The 17207-nt window shown below is 40.5% G+C and overlaps 1 protein-coding gene across 1 annotated transcript; it reads left to right on the top strand.

Annotated features, from left to right (window-relative positions):
• Positions 1 to 2571: 2571 nt before the first annotated feature.
• Positions 2572 to 15922, top strand: LOC135481421 (uncharacterized; the record flags this gene model as incomplete). Its single annotated transcript, XM_064761245.1, has 6 exons — positions 2572 to 2586; positions 2830 to 2925; positions 3645 to 3875; positions 12386 to 12408; positions 12669 to 12850; positions 15495 to 15922. Coding segments are annotated over exons 1-6 (975 nt in total), but the record flags the coding sequence as incomplete, so codon positions are not given.
• Positions 15923 to 17207: the final 1285 nt, after the last annotated feature.

The following is a 17207-nucleotide window of genomic DNA, read 5'->3' as shown; positions in this document are numbered from 1 at the left end:
TTCACTACCACTGTAGTCCAAACGTGTGACTCGATTATCATGTAGGGTTAAGTTCTTTTCCGAGCCACTGTCATCCAGACATATGACCCGATTATCATTGAGGGTCATGTCTCCTTCACTACCACTGTAGTCCAAACGTGTGACTCGATTATCATGTAGGGTTAAGTTCTTTTCCGAGCCACTGTCATCCAGACGTGTGACCCGATTATCATTGAGGGTCATGTCTCCTTCACTACCACTGTAGTCCAAATGTTTGACTCGATTATCATGTAGGGTTAAGTCCTTTTCCGAGCCACTGTCATCCAGACGTATGACCCGATTATCATTGAGGGTCATGTCTCCTTCACTACCACTGTTGTCCAAATGTTTGACTCAATTATCATGTAGGGTTAAGTTCTTTTCCGAGCCACCGTCATCCAGACGTTTGACCCGATTATCATTGAGGGTCATGTCTCCTTCTCTACCACTGTAGTCCAAATGTTTGACTTGATTATCATGTAGGGTTAAGTCCTTTTCCGAGCCACTGTCATCCAGACGTATGACCCGATTATCATTGAGGGTCATGTCTCCTTCACTACCACTGTAGTCCAAACGTGTGACTCGATTATCATGTAGGGTTAAGTTCTTTTCCGAGCCACCGTCATCCAGACGTTTGACCCGATTATCATTGAGGGTCATGTCTCCTTCTCTACCACTGTAGTCCAAATGTTTGACTTGATTATCATATAGGGTTAAGTCCTTTTCCGAGCCACTGTCATCCAGACGTATGACCCGATTATCATTGAGGGTCATGTCTCCTTCACTACCACTGTAGTCCAAATGTTTGACTCGATTATCATGTAGGGTTAAGTTCTTTTCCGAGCCACTGTCATCCAGACGTATGACCCGATTATCATTGAGGGTCATGTCTCCTTCACTACCACTGTAGTCCAAATGTTTGACTCGATTATCATGTAGGGTTAAGTTCTTTTCCGATCCACTGTCATCCAGACATATGACCCGATTATCATTGAGGGTCATGTCTCCTTCACTACCACTGTAGTCCAAACGTGTGACTCGATTATCATGTAGGGTTAAGTTCTTTTCCGATCCACTGTCATCCAGACATATGACCCGATTATCATTGAGGGTCATGTCTCCTTCACTACCACTGTAGTCCAAACGTGTGACTCGATTATCATATAGGGTTAAGTTCTTTTCCGAGCCACTGTCATCCAGACGTATGACCCGATTATCATTGAGGGTCATGTCTCCTTCACTACCACTGTAGTCCAAACGTGTGACTCCATTATCTTATACCTGAAGTCCCAACACTTCTGTTGAAGGTAGTTTTACCTTTAAATCAGAAGACTTGTTTTCACACACCAATCTGCTATTCCTGGATGCAGCTGTATAAAGGTGTCATCACTGTCAAACACATCTGGCCAATTTGGCTTGACCAGATGTTTGTCAAAGAAATGTCAGGTACATGATAAATGCTAGAATCATCAAATGTCCAGCTAAACAGTTATTTCCTGTCAGGGAAGCGAGGCGCACTATCCCTCATATAACACATGTATAGCAATGCTTCTTCAGTAATAGCGACAAAAATTACTGTACCCCATATGTTGTTGGAAGAGAGAAACAGGCACTGCACTGTAGATGGAGACTGTGTACTGTGTTGAAATTTGGATATTTTCGTAAATGGGAGGACCTGTATTGGTATCAGCCTTAGTAATTATCTGGTTATATTTCAGTGAAAAACTGATCGTGTAATGGCTGAAAGCAAGGAAAATCGTGAAGAGGTTCTTGCATGCCCGATATGTGTGCAAACATTCCGGAAACCAGTAACGTTACCTTGTCAGCACAGTTTTTGCAAGGAGTGCATTGAAGTGTATGCTGACAAGTCTAAACCTGAACAGACAGATGAGGTCTCCTGTAGCATGGGGAGTGAGGGTGTTCACCAGCTGATCTCATGCCCTGTATGTCGGACACCAACCAGTCTTGGGAGAGAAGGTGTGGCTGGTCTGCCTCCCAACTTTCATCTGGCGGAGATAGTGGAGAGGTTCTCTTCTGCTGTGAAGGTGGAAGATGACATCCCATATTGTTCCCTGTGTGAGGATGATAATCAGGCTAAAGCTGTCAAGTTTTGTACCGACTGTTGTTTACTGTATTGTAAAGACTGTCTGGCTTCTTTTCATCCCATGAGAGGCGCTATTAAACGTCACCGGCTGATTTCGTCCCTGGAGTACCTCTCACAGGAAACCCCACAGCGACAGACCAGCGGCAGGGATGAACAATCAACTCAGCAAGCGTCATGTGCAAGACATGGTGAGCCATTCTGCTTGTACTGTGTACGGTGCCGGCTGGTGATCTGTATAGGGTGTGTGTTGACCATCCTGAACATGCTGTGCGGGATATACCATCTGCAGCGGAGAATGCCAAGGTAATGCAAAAAAGACATTCGTATATTAGTCAACAACCACAGTGAATATTCTGAGTCAATAATCGTGAAGTCAATTCCAAACATAACGATTAATACGACATACGAAAAACTAAGAAGTTGTGTAAGTTCAAAATTACTTTGAGATCATGCAAAGAGAAGTAGTAAACAGTTTTAAATGATGTTAGAAAGACGCAAGGATGTTCTAAGCGAATGACTTAAATCACAATTTAAATCGTGTACCGCGCTAGTATATAGGTCGATAATCAATATAAATAGGTCATGATTTGGAACTATATATTGACCCATAGTTTGTAATCTATAGTGAAGAATGGGGCTTTGTGTCCTGTACTGTAGTGAGTCGTTTTAAAGACGAACTTTTTAATGTAGCATTTTTTCCATTACAGCCAGTGGTCTTGAACAAGACTAGTGAACTGGAGAAAGTGCTACAAGAAACTAAAGAATCACTGTCAGGAGTTACGAGGCTGTACAATAAGAAACAGGTTGGTAGTTTTGATGCCACTTGGTGAACTTGTGATTTATTGCATACTTGGTGACTCAATTTTCTTATGAAAATTATAGCTACTCTCAGTGACACAGACGCGATATGCCCACCTCAGGCAACTCCAGTAGATACATCATCTTTGATCATACACTGTCATAATATCTATATTGTATATACGCACTCCACATACATGTATGTGATGAGGATCGGCCCCGATAGCACAGTTGGTCGAACGTCCACTTCTTGAGCGTTGACCCTGGGTCAACTCACACCTAAGACTTTAAAAGAGGAAGTTGTAACTTCCTTTCTTGGGGTTCAGCATGAAGGTGATAGAGTAAGGACTGTTTGACCCGTATCAGTATAATGGCTTGGGTGGGGCTGCTTACTTGCCTTCGGTAAGGCGTCTCAGTGAAGCAGCAATAGATAAAAGAGCGGTGAAAATCCGTCCTGCAATAAAGAGGTACATTACATGCACCCTAAGGATTCCTCCGTCATCATATGACTGAAAAATTGTAAAGCACGACGTTAAACCCCAAGCACTCACTCACTGGTCTGTGATGGGGCAACACCTGGGATTAATAGACGTCTCTTAATCCAGGGTGACACTCTTGGTGTTTGAATCAAACCACTGGTGATCTCCACAGCATAAAGGCTGCACCAATCTCACCCTGCTTGGATGGTCTGGATGAGATAATAAACGTTCCTTTCGTTTGTCAGGAAACCCAGGAACTTCACACTCAAGAGATAGAAAGGGCTTATTGTGAAGCCTTGGAAGCCTTACAAGCCTGGAAACAACAGTCCTTGGATGGCATAAAAACACGCTATTCACAGTGGGGTGTGGAGTGTAGCGCTATACTCAAACATTTCCAGTTACATTCCCAGGAAATGGAGAGGATGGTACAGGCTTCCAAAGATTTATTAGCCTCAATGGACATCGAGTTTTTACAGGTAAGTCTAACATGTACAATCTCTACTATTGGTTCAGCTGCCTCAGCTCCAGTTAAATACTTCAACTCACCACACAGGACAACCTGACAATAATTTGTCACCTTCAGAGAACGTACAAAGTTTTCTTACATGTATGGGCTGTGGATGTCTTGGTTCTGACCGCTCATTTGTAAACAAATGTGATCTGTATGCTGTGTAAGTACTCAGAGGCGTCTTATGTACCATTGTGACATTTTGAACCTGTGACCGCCCTTTTACAGTGACATAATGAACAGTGATCAGGTGTTCAAATCCATCTCATGGTGCCAGATCTATTAAAGTTTAGGCCCAGAGTTCGACTGCTTCACTATGTTCAGTGGTTCTCTCTGGTCGCTGTCTGTTTTTCTACTCATAAGCGATAAGACTAAAAAACAACTCCAGAATCCTATCTATGTAATATTCTATTACCCTTCGATCCTTTTTTATTACATACAACGCACTGCTTGGCAAGTGCACATTATCTTGATCGTTAGATACCCCCCATCACGAGACAGAAGCGTTTGACGTCTGGATGGTTCTATTGTAGTTCTATGGGTGGATAGAGGTTGTTGATTACATTGAATAAAGCAGACGACAAATATAAACAAAGAACAAAATGGCTATTTTTTCTGTCGGAGCGAACGTTTATTTTAAAGAAGAAAAGTATCAGGTTACAGATAATTTAAAGCCCATTGGGGACGTTTGAATGCTACACAATAAGAGATAATAATGGTTTTCACGAAAATTTTTTTTTTTAACATACGGACCTGATAATTCTTTTTGCAAGTTTTCTTTCACCGGCCTCTCCCAAACGTCCCAGTTGACCACAAACCCATGGTATGGCAATCAACCAATGATCTAAAAAAGATCAGTTCCATGATGTCTGATATTTCCCAGCGATGCAAAACTTAGCCGCCGGTACACGAATCACTGCGTCCGGGCTACGACAGCCACAGTTCTTGCTGATGACGGGGTTTCTGTGATGGACGTTATGTCTGTGGACAGGCCACCCCAATGAATCCAGTGTACGGAGTTATGTCACCAAACCGTCCGTTCAAAACGTTGTGAAATCAGCATTATCCTGCATGCTTCAAGTGTGTTATCAGAAAATGCTGAAAGTGAAAATGCCGTTGAGTGAAAATACTCCCATGTCAGTCACGCCACTCTCAGTGCAAATGCCCAACGCTGTCGACTATAATGTTACACGTAACAGTAGCAATACCATCCAAATGGCAAAATCCCAGTTTTCAGTCACGTGTCAAAGTTTTGGAGGGCTGTTCAACAATGCATCAATAAATAACAGCAGAGTTCACATCAGCTTCACATCCTCTGGATAGCGGACTGGCTGCAGATCGCCCTTTTCAACTCCCAATCCTTGTTTGATGTTTATCCGAGTTAAACTATTGTTTTTTTTCCCCCACAATGTTTAGTCCGTTTACTCATGTTTTCTCTCCGCAAACGCTATTGTCTGACTGCCGCCAAAATATTGCCGTTGACCCAGATCTTCAAATTTGGTACATCATGTGACCTTTATGCATGAGCAGGGTTCCCACTCTACCTGGAAATCAGGGAAAACCTGGGAAAAAATATTTCAGTTTTTCCAGTCAGGGAAAAATCAGGGATTTAAAAAAAAATGAATAAAATCAGGGAAAAATCAGGGAATTTTGTTTGCTGAAGGTGTCGAGGTTGCGTAATGCTGAAGTCCCCATTATATACACACACACAGTCCCGTATTGTATGCTTGGGTATGGTGGCTTTTTACTGTGGAAACTTGATCCTGTCTACATTTTTTTCTTTCTTGCTTGATGGCTGTGTTGCATGAACTTTCGGTATATTATAACCTATCAACACCTTCTAACACTAAAAGTCCAAAAGGGAGTAGCGCCCCTTGCCTCCAGAGCTGCAGCTGTCTCCTGCTGCATATATGATGTAGCCTAGGCCTACATCATTGCGTAAGGAGATTGTAAGTTAAAAATACTACATGTCACAAAGCGTTAATGCCAATATGCATGGAGAATGACTTACATGTAGGTTGATTATGTTAATTATATCCCATGCTTCTGTGAAAGCAGGGCCAGGGATATTTTTTTTTTTTTTTGATTGGTGTTTTACGTCGTACTCAAGAATATTTTACTTATACGACGGCGGCCAGCATTATGGTGGGTGGAAACCGGGCACAGCCCTGGGGAAACCCATGACCATCCGCAGGTTGCTGCCAGACCTTCCCACTTACGGCCGGAGAGGAAGCCAGCATGAGCTGGACTTGATCTCACAGCGACTGCATTGTTGAGAGTCTCCTGGGTCATTACGCTGCGCTAGCGCGCTAACCGACTGAGCCACGGAGGCCCCGCCAGGGATATTAATTTACAAGTACATGTAGGTCTGTCCATGCACCCATCATTCTTGCTACATATGTATGTCTGTCCACCCTGATTTCACACTTCTGTTTTCAAACAGTACATGCAATTTCCCAACTTATTTCATTTTGACTAAAATAGGTATCCACATTTATTTCTGGAGTCCTCACAATATGTTTGAAAACAGAAGAGTTCCATGTTTTGCATATCTAATGACCCCGTTCATTTTGAATGGTTCTGTGTCAAACAGATTGCTGGGAAGAGTGGATGCAAATTTTTTATATAGGTTGTAAATTTATTTTCTACTTTCTGATATTTGGTCTTTAAAATATGATTGGTTATTAGTGAAATGCCCAGTAGATCATTATAAAACCTGCTGAAACCACCATGCTTGCGTATAACACCGATTGAGACACGATTGTTTGCTGCTTGCTACATATGTGTTGTTATCCTGTTGTAACTTTTGCTTTTTGCTATAGATCCTGTGGTGTTGTTATGCGCTCTCTCCTTGCTTTGGCCTGATCCTGTCCTAACGTACTGTAGATATACTGACGAACTAAAACTCTAGTCTGTCAATCATCATGTCGTGCAAATTCCGTCAGGATTGGTTGCAAAAGGAAGAGTATAAAAACTGGATGAAGGAAGTTCTTCAAGATAGTAGCAAGGCCTTCTGTAAAGTCTGCAAGAAGACAATTGATTTAAGCAACATGGGGCAGACAGCACTCACATCTCACATGAAGGGGAAAAAACATGTTCAAATTCTTTCCCTGAAATCTGGAGCAACATCCCAGCCGTCTATAAAACTGTTCTGCGCAGGCGACAATCTTTCTGATACAGTACCGTCAACGTTATCTGAACCAAGCGAAGCGAGGGATGATGACTTAGCAAGAATGGATGTTGAGACCCCTGGAAGGAATCTGATAACCTCTTACATCAGTTCTAGGGATGTCAAGAAAGCCGAGATCATATGGGCTCTGAAAACAATTATGTCTCACTTCTCCTACAACAGTAATGCAGACATTGGGGATGTGTTTAAGGAAATGTTTCCTGACAGTAGCATAGCTAAGAACTTCAGATGTGGGCCAACAAAATTGGCATACCTTATTTGCTTTGGTATTGCTCCATACTTTATGGACAAGCTACTAAATAATGTGAGAGCAGCAGTAGGCTATGTTGTCAGCTTTGATGAATCACTTAACTCTGTGATTAGGATGGGACAGATGGATATCACAGTTCGCTATTTCTATAATGGTAAAGTTGTCTCTCAGTACCTAGACAGTCAGTTTTTGGAGCATGCAACAGCAAAAGATCTTCTGTCTGCATTCAAACAAGGCACATCAAACCTAAATCCAAGTAAGCTGTTACAAGTATCCATGGATGGGCCAAACGTGAACTTCATGTTTCTAAATGACTTATTGGATGACAGGAAGAAAGAAGATCCAGATCTCCCTGGGATCCTTCAGCTTGGCAGTTGTAGTTTACATGTAATCCATGGGGCATTTACTACAGGCATCCAGAAAACTGACTGGAATTTGGAAAACCTTCTCCGCGCCATTTGGTACCTTTTTGCCGATTCTCCCGCTAGGCGAGCAGACTTCAAAGACATCACGAAGACCGAGTTATTTGGGCTCCAGTTCTGCAGCACAAGGTGGGTGGAAGATGTTTGTGTCGCTGAGAGAGCTGTAAAGATATGGCCTAACCTGGTGACGTATGTGAAGGAAACTCTCAAGAAGCCCAAGCGGCAAATACCAACAGTTGCATCCTTTGTTAATCTCCAGGAATCTGTGGCCAGTGATCCACTCATCCTGGCAAAGCTAGAAGTTTTCATCTCCACAGGCAACCTTGTTCAGCCATTCCTGAAGAAATACCAGACGGACAAACCAATGGTACCATTTATTACAGAAGATCTGTGTGATATCTTGAGAAGTCTCATGGGCAGGTTCATCAAGCCATCAGTTCTAACAGAGGCCACTACATCCTACAAACTGGCATCTGTTCATGTTGATGACCAGTCAAACCTGCTAAACACACAAGATCTTGGAGAGATGCCCACTGAAGTATTCCGTCGTGCGTTCACTCCAGGCTCTTGATCCTAGGCTGATGCTCACCGGCAGTCTGCTGAAGAGAAGTTCAAAAAAGTGCTAACCAAACTTGTGGACAACAAATGGCGACAAGACCGTGAATGTGACGAGATCCTACATCAGTATAGAGAACTCCTTGGGTTACTCCAGAGACACCACAAGTTGGAATGTGAAAACTTTGCAGTTCACACTGATCGAGTTGACCACTTCTTCAATTCAGTGATTGATCTCCCCCACAAGCCAGAACTAAAGGAGCTGTGGGAATTGATGAAACTCCTTCTTGCACTGTCTCATGGTCAAGCTGCTGTAGAACGAGGTTTTTCGATTAACAGTGACCTCCTGGCTCCAAATCTGAAGACCCAGACAGTTGTGGCGCAGAGAATGATTTATGACACCCTTGCCCTTGCGGAAACTCAAGTTTCTGACTTTGAGGTTACCCCTGGGTTACTGCAGTCTTGCAGTCATGCGCATTCCAGATACATAGCTCACTTGCAGGCAGAGAAGGACGAGCATGAGAAGCAGCGCAAACTGCAAAAGAGACAAGCAGATGAAAGCAAGATGCATGATGCTAAAAAGAAACTCAGATGTTGGAGCAAACCCATGAAACACTAATCTGTGATGCTGACAAACAAGCCTTGCAGGCAGAACAGAAGAACAACTTCTCTCTCCTAGCAAAGTCAAATGCTCTGAGACACAAAGCCAAGGAATTGGAGAGAGACATTCAGCAACAGAAGGACTTTGTTAGCAACCTATCTGCTTCTCTACATCAGGTGTAATGTGAAGATTTGTGCATGTGAAGTGACATTGTGTATGTGGACAACAAATCAATGTGTAAATACACACATGTGCTCCCAACAACTAAAGTTTGATTCTTTGCTCACGTTTACATGTATGTTGAATTTATCAAAGTTCATGTACAATTAAGTATTGAGGTTTCCAGACACTTTCAGTTGTATACTGTGTCAAAATAAAGCAGATATTTTTCACATAATGTTCTTGCTGAAAGCAGATACTTCTCAGATTATGTTCATGCAGGCATTTGGTGAGGAGAGGAGGCCATTACCTGCCTGTGAGCACACCAAAAATACTGAATACATACAATGAATATAGTAACATAGCTTTCTTGTGTTTCTTTATATTCTCTACAACTTAGAGCTACTTATTATTTTTTTATAAGAATAATCATCGTTTTGAAAGTGAAGTGTTATTTTCAGTATTTATGATATCACATGCTGGAAGTGGTGACACGGTGGTCCCAATCATCAGAAGATTTATTCAGGGTGATTGGATTCCTAATTCTGGGACCTAATCCTCACTAATTACGTCCCACTCCAATAGGGATTTCGTCAATTTTTAACACTGGAATCTGTGGTCATTTCATGAAGTGTAGTCATAAGTACATTGTAACATAAAAGAAATCGTTATTTATCGATAATTAGAGAGACGATTGTAACCTGGATTGATCAGGGAAAAGTCAGGGAAATATCAGGGAATTTTGTTTTTTTTGAAATAGTGGGAACCCTGAATTGAGTGTGACGTGTATATTTTACGTAACTGGTACGGCGCACTGAGTAAAACGTGCACGGGGCTGGTTTAATGTACTATAACTTTGTACAGATTGCGTCATTACAAATTTAAATTGTGATCCATCCATTGTATTTCACAATACAATAAAGGCAAATCATATTTATCTTCATGATACCTTCAACATATAAATTATAATATATTTATTTGCTTACTTATAATAAGCATAAACACGTACCTATGATGTTGTTATTGTTTTGTTATTGATCAACATATTTTGAGAAATTAATATTGAATTGAAAATGTGAACTGAAGTGTTCCATTATTTCAACATTCGTTACCCAGTGTTTATGAATTTGATACAGAACACAACACGACTGCAAAGCATTTAGCCTACACAAGTAAAACAAATAAAATTCAGTATCAAACTATTGTTAACCTAATTTTGTGTTTCAATTATTTTTTTTTCGTACGTAATTCAAACTTTAATTACGTTTAAACAGTTGAGCTCCCCACTTTTGTTGTCGTTTTGCTGATGCCTTAGGTTTCCAGCTCCTTTAGCTCGTCAGAGTTTGGAAAAACTTTTGATCTCCCCGAACTCTCGCTTCCAGCAACGAGCGACCTTCCCGGCTCACCGTCAGTGTGGTCGCTGTTTGACACCCTGCCTTTCTCATCGAAGCCTACCCTGATAACAGCGTCTTAGCTGAAATATGAAAGCAGCCCTGCAGATGTGTTATTTTATAGTGCTATATTTTATAGTCGGAATTGTTTTCGAGAAATAAACGTATTCTTTTTATTATTCTATCCTAGTCGTGAAGCACGTCAGTAATATTTAGCATCGCATTTTAACACCCCATGTAAAACACATTATGGTTTCGGCGAGTATTAGGTCACGCCCCTTTAGAACGTTTGGTTGGACGAAAACAAGGTGTCAGGGAAAGTGGGGGCGTTTCTTGCTGTTAATCTATACCGCAATGGCGTTTTTGTTATAATTACGAAAACATTTTGCTGCTACCAAGGTAATAGAATAGAAATAATGTTCGCATCAGGGTAGTCTAACGGTAGTTTTACATCAAATCGATGTGGAAGAGTTTACAAATTTTAGGACTCAGGCTTCGCCTCCGTCCTAAAATATGAAACTACCATTAGACTACCCTGACGCGAACATTATTTTTTAATTAAAAAAAAGAGTACGATGTTTTTCGAAATACGAATACGAACAGTAATAAAGTCCTTATCAGGGCTTGAAAATATAAATTAGCCAATGTACAAAAGGTATATAGACAACCATGTCTCAGTTGATGTCCCTCGGGCTCTGCCCAGTTTCCTCCAACCCCAATGCTGAACGCCATCATATCAGAGAAATATTTTGAACACCACGTAAAACACCAATCAAGCAAACCATCATGTTATGGCTGTATATACTGTCCTGATTTTCATTCATCCAGATGCGGTTTTCAGCCCAAAATAGTTGATTTTAGGAAGTTCAGACCCATCGGCGATAAGCCATTAACACAATGGCTACTTCCACAAGCTTGTAACACACAAAATTTCACAGCGTTTACTGTGTTTAAGATATTTGTTTGTTTGCGATTTTAGTCATCATCCTTGTTTTATGCACAAGTATACTTCATTGAAGGATAAATTTTACTATAGGCTATCATTTTCATAAACATTTTGTGAAAGGGAGTACTAAGAGAAAGACCAGAATTAAGCCATTTCTTCATTTTCCTGATATCATTGGTTTATATCCCTCTCTTTAGAAGACTTTTACCCTGGTCTTCTGATTTATAGTCCACTGTGTATCTTCTCCCCACAGCCGTTACAATAAGGGGAGATAACTCTAGTGTATTTCACTATCATAAAACTTTTTGCCATTATACTTGTGAAATTGACTAAGGACTGCTTCTCTTACAGAAGTACCAAATTAAATCATTATCACAACTGAGTATTTATACAACAACTAACTTCAAGTTGGTTACTGTTTTACTTGTAATCGGTAGAACAAACCGTTTCATTTTCGACTATGATCGGGTGATCGGGAAATCTTTGGAGGAAAAATTGCACTGTAACAAGCTCCACAGAATTTATTACACCGGAATTTAGAGCTGATTTTGACTATGTTATTGACTAGGGAGTGGTCTAATTATTTAAGGGAAGAGCCAATGGCCCCTGTGTACTATAGGGGAGCTCAGACATTTCATTTATACCTGCGTTTTTGTGACATGTTGTGGTGAAAGTATACCCCAATTCTTTTAAAATTTGGGACAGATATCAGTAGTGTTGAAAGTAGAATATTACATTTCTTAACCAGCGCTTTGGAAAAGGAAAGATATAAGTATGTTGTTGATGAGATGGTCATGTAAGAAAAAAGAAACTCAATAATTCTGCCAGGATTACATATATATTGGCTAAAATGAGCAGACTAGGTGACCCAGATTTTAGAAGAAATAGTGTAGATAAAGAATCTTTGTTTCTGTTATCATCTTTACATGAATTTATATGTGTTTTCAATTCTGTTTGTTGACAGGGTTCCACGGACTTCACCAAAACGTATGTATAAATGTGTTATACCTCTCTAGGTTTGTTATACATGTGCAAGTGACTATTGTCAGCAGATGTGTTTCTGTAACACTGAGTACCAACACTGTACTTGTCCAAAACATGACCCAGGTGTATATCTAGTGTTCAAACAAACATTTGCTCAGACAAATCAGATCTACATCTGAGTACATCATGACATTTTCATAACTGTGTGATACACAGGTTTACCACACAACTGTGTCTCTTTGTTTTCTCTCCTCCTCTCACAGAATTGATGACCAGCTGAATGAGATAAGAGCAGATCTGGAGAAACATGAGGTCAGCAGACAGAAGCTTCTAGATTCTGTACAACATGACCACGTTGTCCCTAGACAGGTGACTGTAAAAGAGACAGTGGAAGAACGTCAGGACATAGAAGCAGCGGTCGGTGGGCAACCCCTATGTGTTACAAGTAGGTTGTTATATGTATAAAAGGTATACATTAAGGTGTGCTCAGAGGACAAAAACCGACTGTAGGGTTTACATTAATATGTGCATCAAAGATACAGACATAAAGTGGAGAAGGTGCACAGTTGTGTGCGTTCAAAACACGCGGTAGAGTGTGAAGAAAACAAACCGACATAAGCTGTAATGCAGCAGGGTGCACCCAGAAAATGAACAGTATTCCAAGAGTAACAAAAGTGAGAAGAGTTTACAAAAAGCACAGATAGTGTGAGGTGTACATTAGGGTGTGAACAAAACACAAACTTAGGTCCGGCATTAATGACTGTGTCCACGTAAGACACAAACTAATCTGAGGTATGCATTAGGGTGAGCAAAAAAGATACAAACTAATGTGAGGTATGCAATAGGGTGGGCAAAACAGATACAAACTAATGTGAGGTATGCAATAGGGTGGGCAAAACAGATACAAATTAATGTGAGGTATGCAATAGGGTGGGCAAAACAGATACAAACTAATGTGAGGTATGCATTAGTGTGGGCTAAAGAAAAATACAAACTAATGCGAGGTATACAGTAAGGTGTGCAGAAAGGATATAAACTAATGTGAGTTATACAGTAGGGTGTGCACGGAAGACACAAACTAATATAGAGACATAAAATAAGGTATGGTACTTGTAAAGTGTACACTGGGCTCAGAAGTCGAAAGGAAATCAGTAGGCTGTCCTGAGAAATTAAAAGCCAATGCAAGCTACTTATAGCATGATTTGCTCAGAAATAAGAAAAAAAATAAAATAAGTGTATTCAACAATATGTTATTTTCTTCAAAAAAGGAAAGCACATTGCAGAGTGTACAGTTAGAACAGGACAGATGGTAGTGTATCCCTCGGTGTCTGGGTATATTTACCTCGTGTTCAAATAAACAAGTGCACTGTTATAACAGGACACGTGGCAAGGCACGGCATGTTTGCAAATCAGTAGGTGTACTGTTAATACAGAAGAGATAACATATTGTACAACTGAGTGTCTGAGTGATGTTTACCTCATGATTGTGTACAAATCAGTAGGCGTACTGTTAGAAAAGGACAGATAACATAATGTAGCCCTCAGTGAAATAAAAAGAGTGAGTGAGTGAGTGCTTGGGGTTTAACGTCGTACTCAACAATTTTTCAGTCATATGACGACGAAGGAATCATTAGGGTGCATGCACGTGTAATGTGCCTCCTTGTTGCAGGACGGATTTCCACCGCTCTTTTTATTTAGTGCTGCATCACTGAGACGACTTACCGAAGGCAAGTAAGCCGCCCCGCCCGAGCCATTATACTGATACGGGTCAACCAGTCGTTGCACTATCCCCTTCATGCTGAACGACAAGCGAGGAAGTTACAACTTCCTCTTTTAAAGTCTTAGGTGTGACTCGACCAAGGATTGATCCTGGATCTACCGGTCCCGAAGCAGACGCTCTACCAACTGTGCTATCCGGGCCGGTGAAATAAAAAGAAAGTAACTGGGAATATTGAAGTCATAATATTAGTCTGTATTTCTGTCACTATGTTTGTGGCATCATCAGGAAATATATATAGTAAATAATACATAGGTTTGTATACATGTAGGTGCGAAGGTGTACAATGCATACACGTATGAAGATAAAACAAAGTATGGCAAGTTAGCAGAAAGACAGGAATGGTTGAGTGTGAATGAGTGAGTGAGTGAGTGAGTGCTTGGGGTTTAACGTCGTACTCAATGGTTGAGCGTGAATGACATAATATGAAGCTGGTATTGCATGAGAAAGTACTGAGGAAAAGGGAATAGAATGTACAGCTGAAGCCAGAGCTATATACCGGTATATATATATATATATATATATATATATATATATATATATATATATATATGCAATGTCTCTTATACCAGCTTAATATTACGAAGTTCCTCGTATCTGTTTTTGTTTATTATTATTATTATTATTAATATGAAAGGGTAGAGATTCCATGTATGTAAGCCCATATATTTATAATTGTTGATCTACATTTATTTCATCACTTAATATACATTTTTCTTTCTTAGTCTTGAAAAATTTAACTGCAGAAAATATTTACTGTGAATCCAGCAATTGATTACTACTAATAATTCTGATAGATTAAATAGTCTTTGCGGTTTTGTGGCAATGAAAGTCACTGGGTAAGTTATTTGTGATGAGTTACCTCCCTTACTACACAAACGGCTTCGGTACTCCACGAACGACAACAGGCCTACTACAGCTTCAGAGTGAATTGTGTGTTCAAATGTGCCATAACTGACAACTAAAACCAATGACTGGATAGAGGAAGGTATTATTCTCGTTGTAGGTGATAAGTTTCGAACAAATTAGATCACTAAAAGTCTGTAATTTAACCCAGTATTTAGCCTATGTCTTAGGGCTACCCGTCATTTAGTGACGGATCCTTGTCGAAGTTCAACTCTTTTCCTACTGGCTGAAAATGACAGAGATCTGTGTATAAATTCAATTCGTGTCAGCAATATATGTCATTTTATTCCAAGAGATTGTGTTGAGAATTAAAAACACGGTATGTGTACAGGTATTTAAACCTCAGTCTTACAGCGTGTGTTTATGGTTTGCTGTTGTTTATACTGCTTCTGTTGTGTTTTTGCAGAGCCGACGCTGAGATTCACAGAGACAGACGACAGGAAGCTGAGAATCATTGACAGCGGCTGTGTGGTAGAGGCTGAGGGCTTGTACGAGGATGAGAGGTGGAGGAGAGCTGTGACAGACGGGCGTTACCAGACGGGCAGGTACTACTGGGAGATATACATCACTTGTTCACATGACTGTTACTGTTACTGTCGTGTAGGAGTCACACAGGAGAGCTGTGGTGTGAGTGAGGAGACAGACCCTGGCCGTAACTCCTGGTACATTGGGATGGCGTACCGTGGTGATAAGGTCGAGTGTTATAGTGACTGTGGTGGTGAGGTCAAACCTGACTATCTACAGGACAGACGTTACACACGACCTCATCACCTGGGTGTGTACCTGGACTGTGATGACCAAACACTGACAGTCCTGGACTGTGACAACAACCAGGTAATGTACACTGTCAGTGGTGTTATCTTCACAGAGCCTCTCGTGCCATCGGTTGAGTTTTATGTCTGGTCTGGATCTGTGTCTGTGTCTGCTCGTCTGGTAACGGGTGACTCTGCAACTCTGCCTCAAGTTCTCTGTGATATGATAAGCACTTCCTGACCATCGGGTAATTATTCATTATATCTTTTCCATCATATTATAATTTGTTGAAATACACTGTTTTGTTAAGTCTTTTTTAAAAAAAGAAAAAAAAATGATCAGTTTGTAGATGTTTTAGTTAATGTGAGCAGTGTGGTTAATTCAGTATGTATAGCTTCTTCTGCAAAGTGGTCAGTGATCAGTCACAAGCTTACAGCTTGGTGTAGTTATACACAGTCTGTCTGACTTGTCCTGAACATCAATGTCAGGTTTCTTTCAGACAAAATACATGTAGATAATGACTGGGTAGTTTTATTTTTAGTGATGGCGACTTGTAAATCAGCATAATCAGGAGTGTCACTGAGCAAAACAGGTCAGAGTTTGTACTTGACAATACCTATAGTCAACATGTTACATGTAGTAGGATGTACATTTGTGACAAAAAACCTTGTAGAAATAAATAACCAATAGTCTGTATATATAGAATAGTGCACTTACCACGTAACTAACCACAAATTTGGGTTACACTTTGTCAAAACTGCTCTTTTTTGGTGCACTGGTCTCTTGTACCTAACTTCGTGGAAACTGGCCGCAGTATTTCGCCCCGTTGAAAAAAAAAATGTTTTGCCTCTCACAGAACGCGAGTACCTCAATATCGGATCTAACTACCAAAAACAGCCTTTTTCCAAATAACTTTCTCAGAAAGTGGCTAAGGGTATAGAAAATTATTTTTCTTACCATGATCGGGCCAGTACGTCATAACCCATGAGTGTTTTCAGATTAAATCGTAAAAACGGACCAGATCAGATTGACGTTGTTGTTGCAGCGCATTACACAGGATAATTCTGTTTAAAATTCCGGTCGACTCTATGTTGTCTGCATGATGAGGTTAATCCTATGCTGAACAAGAACTGCCATTGTCTTGATAACATTGTCAGCTGTAAGTTTCTCCTTTCCTAACTGTTTCTCTGTTTGTCAACTTTGCTTATTCAAACTTTGGCGTTCACAACAGTTTGTCATGATCTGGACATAGTTTGAGTATGTGACATGTTTACAAGAGTAAATATTTGAAGCTGTTTATCAGATTTTTATCTTCAGTATAAACACATTGACATTTACTGGACTATTTGTGTTTATTGAATACCTA

This window comes from Liolophura sinensis, unplaced genomic scaffold, assembly GCF_032854445.1.
Source record: "Liolophura sinensis isolate JHLJ2023 unplaced genomic scaffold, CUHK_Ljap_v2 scaffold_76, whole genome shotgun sequence".
NCBI lineage: Eukaryota > Metazoa > Mollusca > Polyplacophora > Chitonida > Chitonidae > Liolophura > Liolophura sinensis.
This window is presented reverse-complemented; position numbering and strand designations above follow the sequence as displayed.